General features: G+C 38.7%; 1 protein-coding gene across 2 annotated transcripts in view; it reads right to left on the reverse strand.

The window, feature by feature from the left end:
- Positions 1-302: 302 nt before the first annotated feature.
- vps39 (VPS39 subunit of HOPS complex) overlaps positions 303-21,756 on the reverse strand; it is a 38,320-nt gene continuing 16,866 nt past the window's right edge. For both annotated transcript variants that reach the window (XM_022217042.2, XM_022217033.2), the window contains exons 15-24: positions 18,656-18,742; positions 17,426-17,499; positions 17,016-17,232; positions 15,159-15,287; positions 14,671-14,773; positions 14,532-14,577; positions 11,607-11,756; positions 7,311-7,445; positions 4,929-5,020; positions 303-2,740 (exon numbers count right to left, since the gene is read on the reverse strand). In XM_022217042.2, the coding sequence (XP_022072734.1) occupies positions 2,659-2,740; positions 4,929-5,020; positions 7,311-7,445; positions 11,607-11,756; positions 14,532-14,577; positions 14,671-14,773; positions 15,159-15,287; positions 17,016-17,232; positions 17,426-17,499; positions 18,656-18,742 (1,115 nt within the window). In that variant the 3' untranslated portion in view covers positions 303-2,658. The remainder of the gene's footprint in view (positions 2,741-4,928; positions 5,021-7,310; positions 7,446-11,606; positions 11,757-14,531; positions 14,578-14,670; positions 14,774-15,158; positions 15,288-17,015; positions 17,233-17,425; positions 17,500-18,655; positions 18,743-21,756) is intronic.

Genomic DNA, 21,756 nt, shown 5'->3' on the forward strand with positions numbered 1-21,756 from the left:
CCTGATTAAATATCTTAACTTAAAGCTGATAAAACTGCATTTTACAACAAATCAGTGACTTTCAGGGAGTGATGGGAAGTTAAAAATCAGACAATTCTTTCTGTTTTTACAGTTTCTGGCTAATAAATTGTCTAATTTTGGCGATTTTTAAAAAAGCAAAACATTCCAGTGAGGTTTGGGGTTTTAAGAAGTTTAGTGAAACGTCTTTGTTTTGGATCCCTGCATGGATTAAATCTAAATAAAAGCAAAAATAAGCCCTAACGCCTCCACAGTGGACTCCAGCTGCCAGACAGACACAAACATGAGTGGAAATGCTTGTTTATTACCGATTACAGCCAGACACACAGATGCCGAGTCGCCCTTCACAGTCAAACAAACCTCGGTGATAAATTCATCGCTAACACTCCCAGTCTCTGTACAGTAAACACACAAGCGGTACAAATCTGAAACAGTCTTAGCAAGAGGACGTGTGCAAACCCTCTAAATGTGGAGGAAGAAGAGGCGATATTTAAAGGAGCAGGAGACGCAGAGGATGCTACAGCTGGCAGGAAAAAGGTGGATTTAACACGTTCTTCAGATGCGTTTAAACTGATTTCACTCAGCAGAACCAAAATCCTTCTTAATTTTTGATAAACTTCATAATCCTGCTTCTTTAATTACCTCCCAGACAGATAGTAAACAGACGCGTTTCAGAACAGTATTGCCGTTAAAACGCACAAATCGATCGAACCTATCCGAGTGGTTCATATTACTTCCAGTTCTTTCGCGCAGACGTGTGATTGGACAATAAACAAACAGGAAAACGACCCACTTTTAAAGTGCTGTACTTCTGTGATCTGTCTTACAGCGAGACTGGGTAACTTTTAAAGATGAAATAACAAAATACCTTCTTTTAAATAATAAAAAGTGACCCTGTGAGCAACTAAATGCACTTTTGCCTCAATTAGTCAGCAGCCAACTCTGACTCATCTCCATTTCCACACAGATCAAGGGCATCTGATGTTTATTTGTACCAATTAAGTCGACAAAATAGAAAAAAATTCTGTGAAAAAAAGCCACTTTCACTTCATCTGAGCCCACATTTACCTCTTAAATGAGCTTCCTATGGCCAATCAACAGCCCAAACACCAAATATATTCAGTTTAGTGGCAATAAAGAAGTTGAATCTGGTGAAATTAGTTGTAAAATAGCTGCTAATTATTCAGACTAATTCATTAACGATTAAAAAGCAACACAAGCCACCACACTGACCTTTTAAATTTGCGTTTTTTTGGCCAATCAATAGTCCAAACACTCAAGATATGCAGTTCAGTGGCACAAAAGAAGCTCGATCTGGTGAAATCTGTCAATTTTAATTGGAGGAAAAAAGTAAAATAACTGCTAATTATTCAGACTAATTAATCAATTAATCATTGAAAAGTAACTTTCTATTTCTCTGAGACTACATCTACCTTTGAAATTAGCATTTATGGCCAATCGATAGTCCAAATGCCAAAAATGCTCAGTTTAGTGGCAAAAAAGAAGCTGGATCTGGTGGAATTTGTAGTAAAATAGCTGCTAATTATTCAGACTATTTAATTTAACACAAGCCACCACACTGACCTGTTAAATTTGCACTGTTTTGACCAATCAACAGTCCAAAAGCCAAAGATATTCGGTTTGTTCCCACATCTCAGAAGCAGAAGAAATAGTTGCTAATTATTCAGACTAATAAATCAATCATTAAAAAAAACAACTTGTGATTTCTCTGAGACCACACTGACCTTTTAAGTTTGCATTTTTTTGACCAATCAATTGTCCAAAACTAAAGATACTCGGTTTAGCGCCATATCTAAGGAGCTGGATGTGGTTTAATTTGATTGTTTTGCTTCAAAAATTACAGATAAAGTTTATTAAATATCAAAACAGCTGCTGATTATCTCCTTTAATGCATTAATCAAAGAATCAGGATGGTCTGAAATGGAAGAAGTTGGCGATTAATCTGTAATTTGCACTTTGGTGTCGCTTTAAATGTTAATTTTGCTTCATAGAGAAGAAAATAAACAGAAAAAAAACACCAAAAAATAGCATTAAGAGTGGATGTAGTCAAACAATAAACGAGGAAAAAGAACACAGCTGTGACTAATGTTAGCTGGAGGAGCTGCATCAAAAACATGCTGTAAGACAGAAAAAAAAGCTCTTTTCATCAGTACCGGCAACAACAACAACAAAAAAAAGACTTCACTGTAAGTACAATCTTCAGAGTCACAGAAGGCATTTAACAGAACTCCTGCAGAGTCTATATGGTGGATCAAGCTTCGTTTGAGGCCTAAACAGTGTCACAGGAGGGGAAAAACAAAAAGACGACCGTTGACCGAGGCTCGTAATCGCCTCCCGCTGGGCGCCAACTCCTGTCAACAAGCGCTGGTTCTGTTTTCAGGCAGCCAATCCTCTTCTAGCGTTACAGCGACACATGCTTTCAAATGTCACAGCCCCTCTTTTTTACGTCTTCATCTCCTCCCCACCTGTCGAGCGAACATTCCTCCTGTTGCTTCATGCAGAGAAGAGTTTATTTGCTTTCGGGAGGAGGTTCTAGTTCTTAAAAAAAAACGTCCTTTTCGAGCTGCTCTGGTTTCTGAGCAAACCTTTTTCTCCTTCAGAGTCCCAGTCAGGAGGACGTTACTGCTCGGTGGGACACACGTTCCGGTCTTTGCAGCAGAAGTAATGCACCACCACGCCGTTGGGATACCTGGCGAACGCACTGGAAGGAAAGAAGATAAAGGGAGCTTCAGGATTAGAGCAGATAAACAAGCGTTTCATGAAAATTTATGAGCAAACTGAAAATGAACAAGGTATGAAATTAACAGCGGCTCAGGCCGTGAAGTCTGCTGGGAATCAATAAAAACGGCGATGAGAAGATAAAAAAGATTTTTAAAAACGGGAGATGTGCCTACTCTACCCTGACGGTGTTATAATCCTACATCAGCGAGGATTAATGCGGATAAAAAAGGTGCAGAAAAATCAGTGTTGGTGGTAACACACTGCAAAAACTCTAAAACTGACCAAGTCTGTTTGTCTTATTTTTAGTAAAAATGTCTCATCTCACTTGATTTAAGATAAATTCACTGAACAGGTGACATTTCAGCAAAATGGAGGGACTTGTTTTCAGACAACGCATCTTAAATATCTTGTTAAGTCAAGCTATTTTTAAATTATCTTGTTTTGAGTTGAAATTCACAAGATTATTCAAAATAAATTTAACAATTGTGTTGTTTTGCGGGTCAAAATTCACCCATTTTAAAATTTGGAAATGTGGAAAAAAAATCTATTTTCACAGTGAAACTTCTGATGTCCACATTTTCAACATTTTGGGGAAATTTTTGAAAATTTTTTGGTGGAAAAAAAGAAATGTTCAAAATGTTTCTTAAGAACATTCACCAAAAAAAAATCAACCAAAATCCAGATTTTGGTAGATTTTTATGTGAATGTTCTTAGAGAAAATATTACAAGTTTTACTGATATATATTGATATATATTTTACGGATTTTTTTGGGAAGATTTTTACTCATTTTTAGAAAATATTTACAACAATTTTCTTGCCAAATTTGGGGGATTTTTTTTTTAAATAAAACTTTTAAGGAATTATTGGAATTTTCTTCCTGAAGGTTTTGCACATTTTCAGAAATTTGGGGATTTTTTTTTTTTTGCAGAATTTTTGTATTTACTCAGACAAGGAAACAATATTTTTTGGTGCCTGTAAATGAAGACAACAGGAGGGTTAAGGACTAAGAAACATTCTCAGCTGCAGAAGAGCTGCAGACTTTACTGTCAGTACTGGCCAACAGATTATAAAACTACACCATCATTATGCATTTTGAGTGAACTTTTTTCCTCGGTGAAATCACTCATGAAAATTCAACAGCTGCTCTCCATCTTGGAGCTCTCTGTTCCACTAGTTTCTTCTGTAAAATATCTCTGGGAGAAGCTGATCTGCAGCGGAAAGCGTCACCAGTTTGTGTCCCCGTTCTGAAAGTTATTTGTTTCGGGTCTTGTTGTAATTCATTCCTGCTCCTACACAGCGTTAATGCATGAGTAGAAGTTATGCTCAAGTTGAAGCAAGCACGCCATCGCTCGTTTTTAAGATAAAACCAAAGCAGCTTTAGGGACGCAGAGACGGTCCAGGTGCTGCTAACAGATTGCTGAGTGAACTTTTAAAAACCCACTCCAGTGAAAATCAGGCGTTTTACCTCGTCAGCACGTCCATACGGTGTTTTTGAAATGCTTCAAGACGAACCATGACTGAGATAAGCAGCTAAGGCTGAGCTTTATCACCTTGAAATCGCCGTCTACTGACAACAACACGGACTCAGATTTTCATTTTGAACAACTCTAAAGAACTAGTCCTGTTGACCGGCAGGGACTTTCTGCTTCGTTATTCTTCTTCAGACTCTGGTTCAAACATGTTTGGTGCAATTATTTCAACAATGCAAGCTGTCATTGTGGAACGTACAGAAGTTTTACAGCTGCACATTAGAGAGGAAGCAACGAGTTACATGGAAGAGATTTTGGGACAAGAATGGATTGTTATCAGGGAAAAAATGTCTAAATATGTGACTTTGGTAAGCAGAGATGAGCTTTTAGAGGTTAAATCAAGGACCGGAGAGGAACTTTAAGCCCAGACGTGGTTCTTACTTGTGTCCAAATGTCAGCAAAACTCACCCAATAATTCAAATCAAATAAACAATTAAATGATCATCAGAGGGAGTTTAGAAGTGAGTATACACAATGCCAACTGAAAAATAAGTATGTTTACACTGTACACCTGCTCTACACCACTAACCATGAGGATGCAAAGAAGAATAGGAGTAAAAACAGAACAGCACAAAGGAGAAAATGCCAAACACAGAATGTGATAAAACTATAAATGTCGTGTTTTTCAGACAGTGCACCTGTTTCCTATCTTCTTCTTGCAGACTCTGCAGGTCTTTTCTTCTGTTATGACACATTTAACCTGCTGGTGGAAGATTCGTTCCTCCTGCACCTGAAAACACGACGACACAAACAGATCGGCTTCAACATCTGGATCAGAAGAACACAGAAAAAACTCATTTATTTGTTATTTGAGACCCAAAACTGAGTTCTGTAAAACATTTGTCTGATTGTTCGAGAATTTTAATCATTTCTGACTTGCAAATGTCTCAGAAAACATCTTATAAGTCATTTTAAGGGTTTAAAATCTCCAGAAATGAGCCATGAACAGCCATGAAATTTGTTGAGAACACACAGAATTGTTTCCATCAGATCCAGACTATTAAGTGGCTCCAGCAGAGGCCAAATTTCTGTTTGTCAGCTCTTGAAAATTGGAAAAAAAAGAGCAAAATTTTGGAAAGTTGCTGTACATGTATGCTCCTAAATGGATCCATATTTCCTACTAAATAAACACAGTCTACTAAGTAGAGTCTTTGCTTGACTTTTAGGGCCTTTAACATCAATAGAATTCATATTTCTGCAGATACTGAACCTTTAAAATGGCCTCTAAGTGAAGACGTTTTACACAAATTTCCCAGACCTGAAAAGCACAAAAAACTTAAAAATTTTGCCAAAATGATTTTACAGAACTTAATTTTCTGTCTTAAATTACAAATAAGTAAACTCTGAACATAGTTTAATCTGAAATGAGATTGACTGCTGGAGGCATTCAATCATCTGGATCTACTGGGGACTACTTTGTCTGAATCTTTTCCACATTTCATGGCTGTTTGTGGTTCATTTCTAGAGATATTGAACCTTTAATCGCAGCTTCTCTGCTTTTAGGAGGATGAAAATGCAAAAATTCCACCAAAATATTTTACAGAACGTGATTTTGTGTCTCTGAACATAATTTAATGTGAAATGACGTCGACTGCTGGATCCGTTCAAACACCTTTATGTGCTGGAAGCTATTTTGTCCGCTTCTATACCAGATTTCATGACTGTTTGTGGTTCATTTCTAGGGATGTTGAACCTTTGAACCTCCAGCGTGAAAATGCAGAAATTTCCATCAAAGTATTTTGCAGAACTTAAGTTTTGGAGTCCCAAATTACAAATAAGTAAACTCTGAACATAATTTCTATCTGTTACTACATCGACTGACCCTGTTGTTTCTGCATCTTTGTGCTACATCATAAGGTACAAAACCTTCATCCACAAAACTCTGTCATCGCTCATTGCAGCTCACTGACAGATCAAGGACGAAACATTGCGTAAAGGACTCCAGTTTCATCCTCCATTCTTTAGAAGAGCATCATGAGCTGTCGCAGTATTTCATCACCGGAACCACAACAGTCTCTAAGGATTCGACACGATTGTACGAAACAAAAGTAAGCTATCCCGTTTCTTTTCTTCTTGCAAAATATGGTCACAAGTTTTCCCAAGTTTCAACATAATATGTGCTTTATCATTAACAGGACAGAAAAATGGCCGACCAGAAATAAGAAAGCTGCCGTCGCTGCGTTGAAGCGTGAAGAACCAAACCAGCGTTTAACTGCACCAGAGTGACATCTGCAGGTTTGTTTACACGGTGTTTAACGCGATTCAGCAGAGCAGCTAATGAGCCATTCAGGTTGAAAAACGGCTCCAGCGGGACGTCTTTCCCCGGCGAACGTCTGTCTGGAGGTTCGTCCAACAAGTGAAGGCGCAGGACGAGACGTGTTCGCGTTTGTCGGTTGGATAAGAAGCGAGAGTTTAGCGGGAAAAGCTTGGGTTGTGCAGCAGCTGCCGTCTGGCTGCTAATCAGACTGACCATCTGCTCGGCCTGCTAAACAAACTGCACAAATATGGTTTGAAATTACTTTGATTAGCTCAATGGAAACCAGTTATCTGTCTCTGTAGATGGAGGATTCGCCAGATTGTGTTGAATTAATGCACAAATAAGGGGTGGCATCATGAGAAGATTGAAATTTCTCTGTTTCGGATTCAGATTTTTCTCTCAAAGGACAGCAGAGGACATGACTGGATGTGAGAGCTCCACTGCCAAACAGAAAAATTATATCATGCTGGGAACTAACAAGCTAAATAACAAGGTTAAAATAATTTAATATGCTGCAAATACTTGCTTTTTAATGCTTATTTATAATTCATTTTGGTTAAAGTCGACTGGGAGAGTGAAATCAGTGCAATTGGCTAATTTATCTGGAAATCACATGCAGATAGTTTTTTTTTTTCAGGTTTTCATTGGTTTATATTGACTGTACTCAGCCTTCAGCCACTTCCAAGGTCAAACGTATGGATGTAACACTTGAATTTTCATTTAATTTGAGATTTATCACGTGAGCTGACTCTCCAGGACTCACCCTGAGGAACTCGGCCTGCAGCAGACTCTTCAGCACCTGGTTGCAGCGTTTCCTCTGAGCTTTCTCCTCCAGGACGCTCTCCAGGAAAACCCGGATCTCTCGGATCTGAGTGTTTGCTGGCAGCAGGTTGATGGCCTGGAAAAAAACACCGCCCGGTTAAACACTGTAAACAATATCTATTAAAAAAAACAAACATTACATACAGCAAGCATTATGGCACTTTGATAAGGAGAAGAAGTTTTGTAGACTGAACGGAGACAAAAACTTCCTTTCAGAAGCAAAAAAAAGCATAATTATTTAAAATTAGCATCTTCTCCAGCAGTTTGGTCTTCACAGAGTTGTTAAACTGAATTCAGCAGTGATAAAAACATGCAATAGACTCATTTCCACTTCTATTAGATTAATTATTGCGGCTTTATCATAACTTTTTCATCAATTCAAAGTCAGTAAAATAGTAAAATTTCTGTTACACGACATCCTCTAAACTTTCAATTCCATCTTCGCTCACCTTTTTAGTCCCGTTGTCCTTTTGCTGGATTTAATTTAATGAATTTAGCACAAATGGAGTTACACTCGAGCTCAAAGTGAGTATTTTGTGCGGAGATTTAGTTTTCAGAGTAATAACAGCTCATACTGTCAAACAGGGGAAAAGACACCATTAAAAAATGCTAATGAGTTATTTAAAGGACAAGCAGCAGGCACTAGCGTGTAAAATGTTAAATAATATACTCTGGAATTAGATTTCTGGACATGACAGTCTTTCTGGTAATTAGCTCTCCCTCCTGCCGGCAGCTGTTAAACCATTCTCGTGTAAGAAGAAAAAACATGTCTTTGTAGGGAAGTAAAAGTTTGTCCTTAAAGTTTTTCAGCATCTATACAGTTACAGGTTTAAGGGAAAAGGTGCAAAACTGGACAGATAGCAGCCCTGAAGTGCAAAAAACTGATTTGTAAGTGGAAGGCTGCAAAGTTATGTATTTGGCAGAAGAGTTTCCAAAGAAGTCGACTAGGGCTGGGTTTTGCATTGATTGTCAACCTTGAAAAAAACAGCAACAGAACAATCTCACCACAGAGTCGACTCAGTGTCTGCATTTTATCGACTTCTTCTGCCGTCTTGTTTTTGCCTAATATGGTTTCTAATATCAAGAACTTTCGATCTTTACCTTTAAACCGCCTTAAAGGACAGTATTTGTGCACAGTATGTGATTGCTGCCACAAGGGGTGTCTTAATCTCAATCAAAACGCTAAAAAAGATGAATGTGTGAAGCAGCAAGGGATCATGGGAGTAGTTGTTCACAGCTGAGGTAACGTATTGAAGTTTCTCATGGCACATTTATGCCCTTTTATTGTGATAGAAAAAGCTGTAAGCAGCATTAGCTAATGAAATTGCTAAGTTGACTACCTTTACAGCTAATGTAGCAAATTTTATGTGATAAATTTAGATACCTGTTATCCCAGCGCTGTCAACTGAGATTAAAACAATTATGTTCAAATATTCATGACTCATTACAAATGATCAAAAAACAATGGAGTAAGTAGCCAGCTAGTCTGCCTACATGCTTTTTTCCCTCTTCCAAGACTTTCTGACAAGACAGAAGCGTGCATCGTGTTGACAGGCAACCAAAATGAAACACGGTGTGACGCTGAATTAAATTCTTCTCTGGGTTTGAACACTGTTGGAAATATTTGGCATGATTTTGGTACACAAGTGAGTCACAACCATTAAACTTGGAGGTCTACTTTAAACCAAAGCGCCAATTTGACCAATCAGGGAACCGACATGGAAACTTTGGGGGAGTCCTGTTGTGTCTGGCACCAGGACTTGGCAATGGATCATTGGAATCCTGTTGGTATTTTCGTTGATTAGACTTGTCCAGCATTGGCTTCGATTGGCTTGAGATTTACATAATTTGGAGGTTGTATCTGCAGTTTGTGCTTTTTGTCATGTTTCCCCACTTTCGGGAGTGTGTCCCTTCTGGAACAATGTTTAGGTAGGGGGTACATGTCAAAGTAACGTCCACACGAATGCCTGGACTGAAGGATTCTCACCAGAAAGCTTCATTGTAACGAGATGATCAGTGTTATTGATTTCAACTGTAAGTAGTTTTAAAGTTGTGGCTGGTTGGTGCGTAACGTTGGTTTAGTCGTCCATCGGGGAAATGCTACATCTATTCATAATGTGGGGAAGTCTTTGAAAGCACCAATGTTTCATAGCTGTGTCAGACTGAAAGGTGGGGTGAAAATCTGGCTGTCCTACTCCAGGGAGTGGTGATAATCGCTAAAATATGTGGATAATGGCGTATACTTTATACTCAATCTACAATCCAACAGACTTTGAGGCACATTCCTGCAAAGTGCATGAGGGCTTAGGGCTATTCCTCTGTCAAATCAGCAAGCACATGAGGGCTCTGATGTGGACTTTTCAACCCTGTTATGCGAGTCTGAATGTCTGCAGACTATATTTTCCCGCCTTTTCAGGCAACATCTGAGTCCATGGCAGGTAGGCAGGCAGGTTTGCTTGTCGGTGGGGCAGTTGGTTTGTAGGTAGGTAGCTTTGTTTGTACATAGGTAGGTAAGCAGACAGATTTATTTGAAGGTAGATTTGTTTGTTGCTCGATAGTTAGGTTTGTTAATAAGTAGGTAGGTGTGTTTGTAGGTTTGTTAGCTAGTCAGTAAGTGTGTAAAATTTACAGATCTTCATGGCAGTCCTTACTTTTGTAGTTTGCTAAAATGTATAAACACTGTCAAATCCCAAAAGGGGAGAGTCCAAATTCACTGTGTTTTAATGGTGCTGTTTCCAAGCAACGTGTGCTGTCATCATAGTGTATCCTATTGCTCATTTTTTTATACCATTTGGAGCCCTAATAATTCACACACTCAAACACTACAGCGGTGACATCAGCTGGATCTGTGAGGGTTTAGTGCTTAGGCCATAGGGTGGAGACTGGTACTGGGCCAGTCTCTCCTGGAAAACACTCATACTGGTACAGAAAAGCGAACACAAGCTTTGAGCATTGAAAAAATGTAAACCTCCTGTCCTTACATCTATACAAAAAGTTATTATCTCACAAACAATGGCTCCCAAACACACAAACAAACTGCTTTATGTCAAAAGTTTTGTCTGAAGTTTTGTATAGTCTTGTCTTGTCGCTTGGCAAGGCAGAGTCTGGGAGCGAGGCCAGGGGAAATGAAAGCAGGGAGCCATTAAAGTCAACGAGGGAGCTCAGCGAGGCAGAGTGGCACAGAAAGACAAGATGAAGCTCCGGTCTGCGAGATCCAAACCCAAACATGCTCATAAACCTGCAGCGTTCCCCTCCATAGACTGTTAATATGACATGTCTGCAATCTGACACACATCGGCGGTGCCTTTCACAGCCGCATCCACAGTCTGTTACACCTCACAACAGATAAACCTGCTCATTTTATGAGTTAAACCGTTTACAGTGGAGGCGTTTCAGAGACCGTGTTTCTGCTCCTCTGTGATAAAGATATGAGAGGATGAATATAATGTCTGCTGGACCGTTTAGACATTTTGTTTTGCAGTTAGTATCCAGATTGTACTGAAAAACAGAACGAATATTTTCTTTACTCGACAGCATTTGGCAAATTACGACACGAAAGCTTGACGAGCAAAATAGGTCAGGAGACAGTCGTGACTGTAGCAGCTTTCATTCAATTAACTCTTTGCTATTTTGGCTCTAGGTGCAAGCATTTGAAAAAGACGTGTGAAAGGAAATTCATGAAAGGTGCTGTGATGAAGACGGCTCTCGAGGGAGATCAGCACCCGGGTAGAAATCTTTTCTTGATTTCCTTTCCGTGACAAAGGAAGCAGTTTGATTACCCCTGACAGTACCAGCCTGTCTAATCTCTGCTCTAAAATCTAAAAACGCCTAAATGAGCTGCGTTCTCTCCAGTCGCCGCTTTATTCTCATGGATGCCAAAGACTTATTTGGTGCGTGTCAGCGTCAATCACGTTATTTAATCTCATTCTAATCCAGCCTAAACGAGCCGAATCTGCCCCGGGTCGAATTAGAAAATAATTCCCCCTTTGACTGAGTGAGCAGTTTGGAGATCTGTGAGTTTACTGGAGAGAAAAGTCGAATTTAAAAGCAAGAATTGTATGTAAATCCCCCTGACATTCACATTTCTGTTACTGGTTATTTGCTTTGACATCGACACAGCAAACATTACGCCACACAAGGATGTAAAAACAGAATTATTGGTGATTTTTTAGCCAGAGCGGAGTTTGCTCTCAAGCCACCCTGCTGAGGAATGGACTGCAGCTCTATCACTGTTTACCTTGGTGGTGTTGAGTTTGCTGTGGTGCAGCTCCAGGACCTTCAGGGCTGCCTGGAGGTTGGCCTGAGGCTCCGACAGCTCCATCTTGATGGGCCCCAGGCAGTGGACGTCAGGAGGTGACAGGTACATTCGCAGCAGAGACAGATACACCTGCAGAGCAGAAACACAGCTGGTAATACCACACTTAGTCCAATTTTTCCTTTAATCTCACAGCAGGAATTAGTCGCAGAGATGAGTTTCACAGCGAATGCCAACACAGAGAGAATAGGACAGACACAGAATGACAATAAAGAGCAAATACCCATGAAATCCCTTCCATCAGGGGTGTCAGAGTTATTTAGTTCAGGTTCCACATTCAGCCCAAGTGGAACGGGCCAGGAAAAAAAAAAATCACAGAATAACAACCTACAAACAACCACAAATCTTTACCTTGTTTTAGTGCAAAAAAGTACAATCTGAAAATGTTTACATTTAAGGAATCATCTTTATACGAAACACTATGAACAACCTGAAATTCCTTAAGAAAAATATATTCAATTTCAACAATATTATGCCTCAGTTTATCATTTATACATTATAACTTACAGATCACAGTTTATTTAGAAAATGGCACAAAACATTTGGTCACAGGAATCTGAAACTGAATGATTTAATATTTTACTTTATGAGTAAAACAACAAAAATATTTGTTAAATAATCAAAGAAATTCAACTTTCCTTTTTTCTTTATCACGATTTATGGTATTATAACATTATTATATTGTATAAAAGACATTTTTGAGTTCTTTCTCCTATCTGTGGTTGCTCTGTTTGCATAGAGGTGCTGGATTTTACATCGCAGTGAAAAATGAGCCCACAGTGAGCAAAAATGTGACGGGAGAAAATAAAACACCCAGAAACTGCTTGGCGTTCAGAAGGTACATGAGTTAAAACAAGAAAAACAGTATGCGAGATACAACATGTGACAACTGAAAATTTACAAGAAAAAACTATTAAATAGAACAAATGAGAGAAGAGATTGAAATTCAGAAGGCATTAATAAGTAGAATTAATATAAAATAAGCAAAAGGAACCAGCTTACACAGAAAAATGTATAAAAGTTTTTAAAAACATGTAAAAGAAATAGAAGGATTGGAAAAAGCTGGCTCGACTAGAACAAATCCAACTATCAGCATCTCTAAAACTCACAAACTAACATTATTATGCCTCATTTATTTCATCCAGACAAAACCTGAAGCTCACAAACAACTATGCCTCACACAGGTTTATGCGTTTAGCAATGTTTAATGTCAAAAAACGACTTTTTTTTTTCAGGAATGAAAAACGAAGTAGCAACACGTGAATTACTGATCCTCTCTGTGCTGGTAGGTGGATCCTGTTTCACTCTAACAGAGCCAGGACAGATGTTTCCACCTGTTTTCAGTCTGTGTGTAAACTAACCGACCAGCTGCTCCCTGTAGATACATGAGGAACCTACTCATCTCTCTTTCAGCAAGAAGGCAAATGAACGTCGAACCGCTCCCTCAGAACTGCCCATAATAATGGGCTTTATACAAACAGTGGACTTCACACAGCAGGATTCAATATTCAGGGCTCAGACTGGGATCTCGTTTCTCATGACCTTTGAAGGAACAGTAATGATTCATTGATTTTTTCACCCTCCATTCCTCCCGAGTGCCTATTAGTTTTCAGAGCTGTGTCGCTGCCGTCGCTGCGTCGAGCAACAATTTTATAAAACACTAGATGATATGAGCTGTCGTTTCTGCTCAGGTGAAGAAGAAAACAGACCGCAGACTGTTTAAACCTGGCACCGTACCCGAACCATAAATAATCCATTATATTTACGCAGCGCTTTCTGCAAACACAAAGGCACTTATCAGAACGCAGCAGAGCGAACACATGAAAAAAAGTGGTCATAAAAAAATAAACGTAACAAAAGGATAATAAAATACAAGAGGACTCAACAAAACGCAAGTGATGAATGAAGGGTTCAGGACAAAATACTAATACAACAATGTAAAAATACTAAAACAAGTCGCTGCTGCAGGTTTGAACTACTAAATATAAAGTTTTATATAAAAGGACAGCAGATAAATCTAATGGCTCCAAGCATCATATAAGGGAGAAAAAATAGACAAAATAATGTTCTGATGGACAAATCTGTTCATAGTTTTGTGACTTTTTCCCTCTAATTTTTAATTTTTCATATTGGAACCATGAAATGAAATCTTGAAAAATGTTTAGAGGGAAAATGACTATTTGGTGGAGCTGTTAACAACTACTAGACATCTGAAATGGCACCAGATTTAATATAGGTTTTTTTGTAATAAGCCAAAAATGTGTTAAACCAGTTTTATCTTCATTTATCTTACATTTTAAAAGCTTGTTATAACATCAATCATGTCAAACCCTTATCTTGAAAGTAACCAAAGCTGTCAGACAAATGAAATAGAGTACAAAGTACAATATTTCACTCTAAAATGTAGCAGAGTGGAAGTATAAAGCAGCATTAATTGAAAATACTTGAGTACAAGTACCTCAAAATTGCAATCAAGCACAATGCTTGAATAAATGTAATTTTCATCACTAACAATGTTTTTTTTTATTATTAAACTAAACTTGCAATGTAAAAAAATAAATGTAATAAAGTATAAAGTACAATATTGTCCTCGGTGGAGCAGAATTACAAAGTAGAAGAAAATGTGAATATTGTAGCTCAAAATTACACTTAAGCACAGTCGCTGTGCGATGTTGTATTTATTCTTAAAAGTAACTAAAGCTGTCAGAAAAATAGTAGAAAGTGCAGTATTTCACTGAAATTTAGTGGAGAGGAAGACTGAAGTAGCAAAAAAAGAAAATACTCATTTACAAGTATCTCAAAATCATACCCAAGTACAGAAACGAATTTACACCGAAAAATACTCACATCCTTATTTCCCTCCACTGAGCTGTTGTAATGCCCGTGACAGTATCTGCAAACGGAGAACCCGTGATGTGATTCAGCAACATGTTTACAGGTAATCATGGCTCAATTAAATCTTTTCCAGCCTTGTGAAATGACTCACTCTTCAGCCATGCGGGTGTCCTTCAGGATGTGGACGTAGATGAAGAGCGCCTGTTCGTGTTTGCCCATCCGGCCCAGCAGCAGAGCTCGCTCCTCTAGCAGACCTTACAGGTGGAAAACAAGGTCAAAGGTGCAAGTTACACCCTGCAGCCTCGATATATGACTTTGGTAAAACTTTCCTCTGTAACCGAGAAGATGTGCACATGAAGGGATGGGAAACATAGGAGGTGCTTTGCTCCTCACACACCTGCTGCATTAATCTAAAATCAGCCATTTTTAACTGTAATTTGTCTGAAAAACCACATAAATTCCTTCCATACATGCTCCATTACCTTCACCTCATCACAGTCTTCAGAAAGATTCACACAGGGAAATGTTTTAAGAACCACATCCTTCCTTGTATTTGTTAAGCAAACACAAGCGACGGTTTGTTTGCCCACCGTCCACACATTTGTCATCTGAATGTCGGCGAGTAAAGTCGGCTCCTACCATCAAAGGGAAAGTCGCTGATGAGTCTGGAGGGTTCATAGCTGGTAGAAATATCCAGAAAAGACAGCAGCTTGTTCCTGAACTCTCCCAGTTCACCTTTCTCCTGCCCTGCAGCAACAGCTGGAACCCCTGCAGCAACGGAAAGATTTTTAAATTGGGGTTTAATCAAGTGACCGACAAATCAACAGAAACTTCAGCAAAAATTGGAAAAAGTGAAAATTTGCTGCTCTGTAGGTTAGCAAACTGGATTTTCAGGGATTACAGCTAAAACCAACAATTGGACAACATTTTAAGGCGTATTACTCTCCATTTACTGTCAAATAATTTACCAATGAGATAATTAATAAAAAATATTTGTTGCAATCTGTACAGCACAAAGATTTAACCCTGTGATTCCCAAAACCCACCGCTGGGTTTGAAAGGCATGACATGTTTAAAGAAAATAAATCTAAATTCTACATACATCAAAGGCAGAAACTGTAACAACAGAAAGAATAATAGGATTTTTTAACTTTCCAATGGTCCTTGAACTAATTCCATTGTTAAAAAAAATAAAAATCACCAAATTTCAGTTTAAATTTATATTTCATTAAAACTACTATATTTAGTTAAAATTGTTTACGGATTTCTGATAAATTTGGAACTTTTCAGCTTGACTGTAAACTGACTGTGAGGCAAGAAAATATAAAAAATGAAAATGTAAAGAGTAAAATTTCTATAGTATAGAGTTTTTCCAGTATTGGTAACACATGTGGGCACATGGAAAAATGTTGAGCATGTTGATCGATTTGTAAAACACTTAACCAAAGAAATTAAACTTTTCTATTCCCTTTCTTCATGATTATGGTATTGAAGCAGTGCTACACGGCACAGAAGACATTTTTGAGCTCTTTTACTTGTAGCTATGGCTGTGTTGTTTTGATAGGAGATGCAGGACTTTATATTACAATGAAAAATGATCCTACAGTGAGTAAAAATGCCCAGAAACTGCCTGGGGTTCAGAGGGTTAATAAATTAATTACAGCAGCTCAAATAAAATAACTGTTGCACATGGAGTTTCACAAATATCAGAAATGTATAAAAATATAAATAATCCAAAACAAACTGGCAAATAACTACCAGTTTCCTCATTGAAAACTAAAAGCTGAGCCCCCAAAATGGTAAATATCAGGAAGTATTATCACGTTTTTCTCTGTTAAAATACATTTAACTCCATAAAGTTCCCCCTCATTGTTGAGAAACACAATAACATCAGAGAAACAATATCCTATCCAATGAAACACGCTTCATAACACGACACGAAGCAATAATCTGTCCAAGGACAGATTTATTTATTTTATTAGCCGCTTTTATGAGCTTATTTCACAAACACTGTGCACAATAATGAGCCTCCCTGAAAATATTACCGCGATGGCCAAGAGACCCGTTACGATTCAGCGTCCCTGGAAGAGCATTAAACAGCACAGAGAGTGAGAGACGGATGGATTTGACAATAACTTCTGATGCAGGTTTTATATGCAAAGCAATGAGACACAGAGGAACCCCGATAGTGAGTACATGAAAAAGTAGATTTTCCAAAATGGTGGGAGGATAAAATTAAAGCTGCAGGGTCACACTGGCTCTTGACTACAACTATACGCTGCCATTTATTTCCTCACAGCTTCAGGTAGACTTTGCTGAACATTAAATGGCTCTTAAAGTTAAATCAGGATGAAAATGGAAAATAAAAACATCATTTTTTGTTGAAATGCCTCAAAAGTTATTTTCAAAGTTTTTGAAGTGGAAAAATGACTTTGAGTAAGACTTTTTTATGACTTCAAGCACCTAAAATCGCTTTGAGGTGAAGTTTTGTCGTACCTTCTGGCAGTGAGTTCAGATACTGCTTCATGAGGCCTTGAACTCTCCCCAGGTACAGCTGGATGAGCACGTTGTGAAACTCGGGGCCCTTCTCGTCCCAGATGTAAATGATGTGCTCCAAATATGGGATGGCGAGCTCCTCAAAGCCCTCCTTCAGGAACTGTAACACCTTGTCTCTGGGCAAAGTCTCCACCTCTGTCAAGTCTTCAGTAAAGATCTGGACAGGAAAAGAGGTTTTTATACCAACAGAGAAGCTTTCTTCATGGAAAGTTGGTTTTAAATACAGCAAGACTCCAGTTTATGGCATTAAAGAAGCAGAAAAAACTATAAAGATAAAAACATTAATCAATTTACTACATTCATGTGGAATAAACACTCTTCTGAGACAATTTGTGTTACTGTTTGCTCACCTTCAGGCCATCTTCAGGACAGATCTTCAGCACCCAGGGAGAGAACTCGAAGATTATACCCAGATTCTCCAACCCTGTGTGCATGGAAATGACACATACAAGTAAGTTTAATTCTACCAAGAAAACAATGAGGACAAAAATGAAGATAAAACACGTTTAACTCCATATTAAGCCATTATATTTTTTGTCAGAGTCCCTTTAAAAGCAGGCATAGTGTTAAAAGCAACACTTTAACTTAAAACCACAAAAAAAAACAAAGATTGTCACCGTTTTTCTCCTCTAGAACTTTATTTGCAGCTTCTTGTAAACTATTAGCTTGCTAACATAAAAAAGGATTTAAATGCATATTATGTCACTCGCAGGATGTTTGATGATGTCATCATTTGCGCCGGTAAATTCCGGCGAAATCCAGGCATTATTTTTTCGGTTTTCATTATAGGCAAAAAACCAATAACGATATTGACCGATATCACATTTTTCTGCCAATACAGCGACGATAATATCGGACATCCCTACCTTTGACTTCTAGTAGTCATTATGCCACAGTATCAGAATCACATTTAGAAAATAAAATACATTAAACAAAAACGCAACTTTAGCTGCTGAGCACCAGGAATTTATCTTGGAATCACTGGTGCACAGACGTAAAGAACAACTCTCTGAAATCCAAGCAGTTCTGGACATTTTTGGCTCTTGTCACATTTTTATTCACTGTGGGTTCATTTTAAACAGAAATACAAAGTCTGCACCTCTATGGAAACAGCTAAACCACAGTATACTTTTTGGCAATGACATACAGAAAGAAGGGATTTTGATGAAGTTTCTGACAGAACAGCACATCGTATACGAGTAGTTCAGGATGCTTTGGAAAGTTGAAAGTAAGAGGATTCTCTCTGTTTTTACATATTCTGGTTCTGATAAATGATGCAATCTTGGTGATTTTTTAAAAAGATAACAAGCCTTTCAAACCCGCTGGCAGGTTCTTGGGGTTCAGAAGGTTAACGGAGATGCACAGCCAATACAAAACCCTCACGTTTAGTCAGAGCTAGACATACCGGAGTGTACAGACAATGGCACGTGACTGAATGCAAACTGCATGTTCGTCCAACTTCCACAATCAATCAGAGTGAGGGATTCCTCAGAGGCTTTTCCCAAACCCACCCCGACCGCTTTAACGTATCTATAGAGATGACAGCTTTGACACTCTGAGTTACAGCAGCTGATTCTTACCCAGTCTTTGGAGGTACTGCACCGTTCGCTCGTGGCCCTTCAGAGGAGAGTTGGCCTTGGTGGACTGATCGAGGAGCACCTGCAGAGCTGTAAGAGGGCAAGCGGGGTGAGGAGAGGCGAAGGGAGGCGAGAACAAATGAGAGATTAGTCTGAGTGGTGGAAAGCAGCGAGATGTCATCTGCACCATGTTACATAACTCCGCCAAAGTCTGGCGGAGGGACACGCCGGGTGTTAACTGGTGGCCGGGAACAGCTGGTTTGAGTTGGCAGGCTGAGGTGGACTTCAGCAGCGTGACATCACAGGCACAAATTTCAGGAAAGCCAATTAAATCCAGCCGCGATCGCAGCGAGAGCGGCCCAGAATCTGCCGCAGAACACCGCCAGGAACAAAAAGCATTACGACAGCTCTGATTTACGACGACGGTGATGAGTCGACCACATGCAGGATAAACCTCCTCGGAGACGCAGCCTCACAGAGCTGCCCCAGAATACGGCTTTGATGGAGCTCAAAAGTGGAGTCTATTAAACAGAACGAAACAACTCTGCTCTTGTGTTTGACGTAACGAAGCGACAACTGACTAAAGCGGGTCTCGAGTGGTGTGACATCTAAAATACTGAAGCCCAAATTCAGCATCCAATCGGGAGCAGATGTGACACTGTGTTTCATTGGTATTCGTGCAGTTACCAAGCTGAGGCTGAATCACTCTCTGACAAACAACTTGAACTGTGACATCAGTCATTATACAGCTGGGTGACACATCTGTCGTCTGCTGCTCGATGAGTAAATCCCCCTCAAAAAAAAAAAAAAAAAAAAAGAAGGACTCATCTCAGAGGAAATTTCAAAGCAGAACAACTCTTGCTCTCCTTTGAAAACTTCAATTAAAAACATTACACCTTTTTTTCATCGGTAATTGATGGCTTTTGTTTCACATTAATTTTACACGCTGCAGAGACATAACCTTTTCTTAATGAAAGGGAGAAAAATTATACAGCATTAGCTTGCTTGTATTGATATATGTACTCAACGTTGGCAGTAATTTGTCTCTTATTTAACACTCGGGTGACAAAAAGTGTACGTTCTGCTTTCATTCAGCTTTGGTTCATGATACAAGTCAGATATTTTCTTGCTTTTTCATATGTAGAAAAGGTTTTTCATGCATTTATCGTCTCCAAACTGGAGACGATAAATGCAGGACATCAACTAATTGAGATTATTTTGGTTATTTTATCTTCTTGTTTTACATCTTATGGAGTTCTTTATGTACTTTACACTGTTGGACAGCTTTGTTTTCTGTACTTTGCATTGTAGTTATTATACTTTACCCTTTATTATGTAGTATCCACTTGGTTTTATCCCCTTGTATTGTGGTTTCTACTTGGTGCTGCATTTGGAAGTTTGTACTCAAGGGCGCGACATAAATGATGTTTACACTGCTATTATTTTTATCACAGATGGACTTTAACCAGCTGAAAGGCAGTCAGAGACAAAGCTTTAAAAAATTCTAAGAATTTGTTTAAAAATCTAAGAATATACCCGTCTTTCTATTCCTAATATTGTAGGTAGAAAGTGTCAGCTAATGAGTTCAAATATGATGGAAAAATCTTGATAGCATTTCAGCTTTTTCTTACAGAAAAATGTACTCCAACTCAGAAAACACAGTGGTAATTGCTAACAAGACTTAATTTACTCCTTCCATTCTTCCTGAAATACCTTAAGGAGCAGGTACATGTGTCTGGACGGAACTCACACATTTATATTAGACTCTACAAGTAACGCATATATACAAGATATTTTCCATTTGACTAATTTCTGTGGAGTTGTAGTTGGAAGCTTAAATACACTCAAACTGTTCTTCTTTCAGGGCAGCATTTCTGCACAAAAACCACCTCTAATAAGCCGGAAAGTGAAATATTTTGTGCAAGTTTTAATGTATTTTGAGCTTCCAGGAATGAACACGGGGTCAAAGTTATACTTACAGGGTCAAAATTACACATACACCCACTTAGTTTATTAATTCAGTGGTCCTCAAAGCTCCAGCATGTCGATTAACTTGCCGAAGCTTGTTAACATGCTGCAAGTGGTCATGATGGACTACAGCTGGTAGCTTCTCTGTGCAAACACACAAAAAAAGGGTTTGTCTGGCAGCACGTTCTGGACTGACCAACACACAGTGAAATGGGAAAGTTGAAGGAGTTCAGTGCAGATCTGAGAAAGATTAATAGATTTAAGCTGCCAGATCATTAGTTTAAATAAACTATTTTATGTAAACATGAAGTTATTGGGAGCTGTCGCCTCTTTAACAAGACTTGGAGGAGGATTCAAACTGTCATCACCACATTCTTTTACTAATAAAGATGCATGTTGTGCAATTATTCTGCCCCAGAAAAACAACAGTTGAAACAAGACACTAAAAGAGCAATATTGCCTCAACATTTGTGTGTGTAAACTCCAGGGGAGCTGGAAGAAGATGTGAGTGCCCCTGAAAATTTGTGAAAGTCTCTAGATTTTTGACAGTTGCTGGTTTTCCGCAGTTCCTCATTTTCCATCTGCTCTTCAGCTTCGGTAAATCAGGCTATTATTGATGTATGATTCATGAATGAGGGCGATTCATCACTAATTCACTAAAGATATTGGATCCACGCTGCTCTCGCCATCACCATCGCAGTGTGGCACCGCAACATCACAAAGTTCACTCATTTTAGTCAAAGATCAGACGAAAAGAAACCTCTTTTAACACCAGCCGCCATAAAAGTGAACTTAGGAGCACTTTTGAAATCATATTCCTATTAAAAGGAATAATGACAGATAAAAGCTGAATCGAGGGCTTTGTGAATGATGTGTCGGTTGTTTCTGATCACAAAAAAGTAAAGAAAGTGAGCTCCTCCTAAAGTTATGGTGTGGTACGTACACGGCTTCCAAACAACTGTAACTACGCTCTTGCTTGTTTAATGCATGTTCTGATCTCTTATGTAACAGCGGCTATCAGTCATTCACGCATAAGAAAAAAGCACATGAACTTACACTTGAACTCAGGACAGAGATTTCTGCCAGTTTTCCAGAAGAACAGCTGAAGGAAGTGTATAAATCCTGGCCGTTCCAAA

This window comes from Acanthochromis polyacanthus, chromosome 1 (genome assembly GCF_021347895.1).
Source record: "Acanthochromis polyacanthus isolate Apoly-LR-REF ecotype Palm Island chromosome 1, KAUST_Apoly_ChrSc, whole genome shotgun sequence".
In the NCBI taxonomy this organism is placed as follows: domain Eukaryota; kingdom Metazoa; phylum Chordata; class Actinopteri; family Pomacentridae; genus Acanthochromis; species Acanthochromis polyacanthus.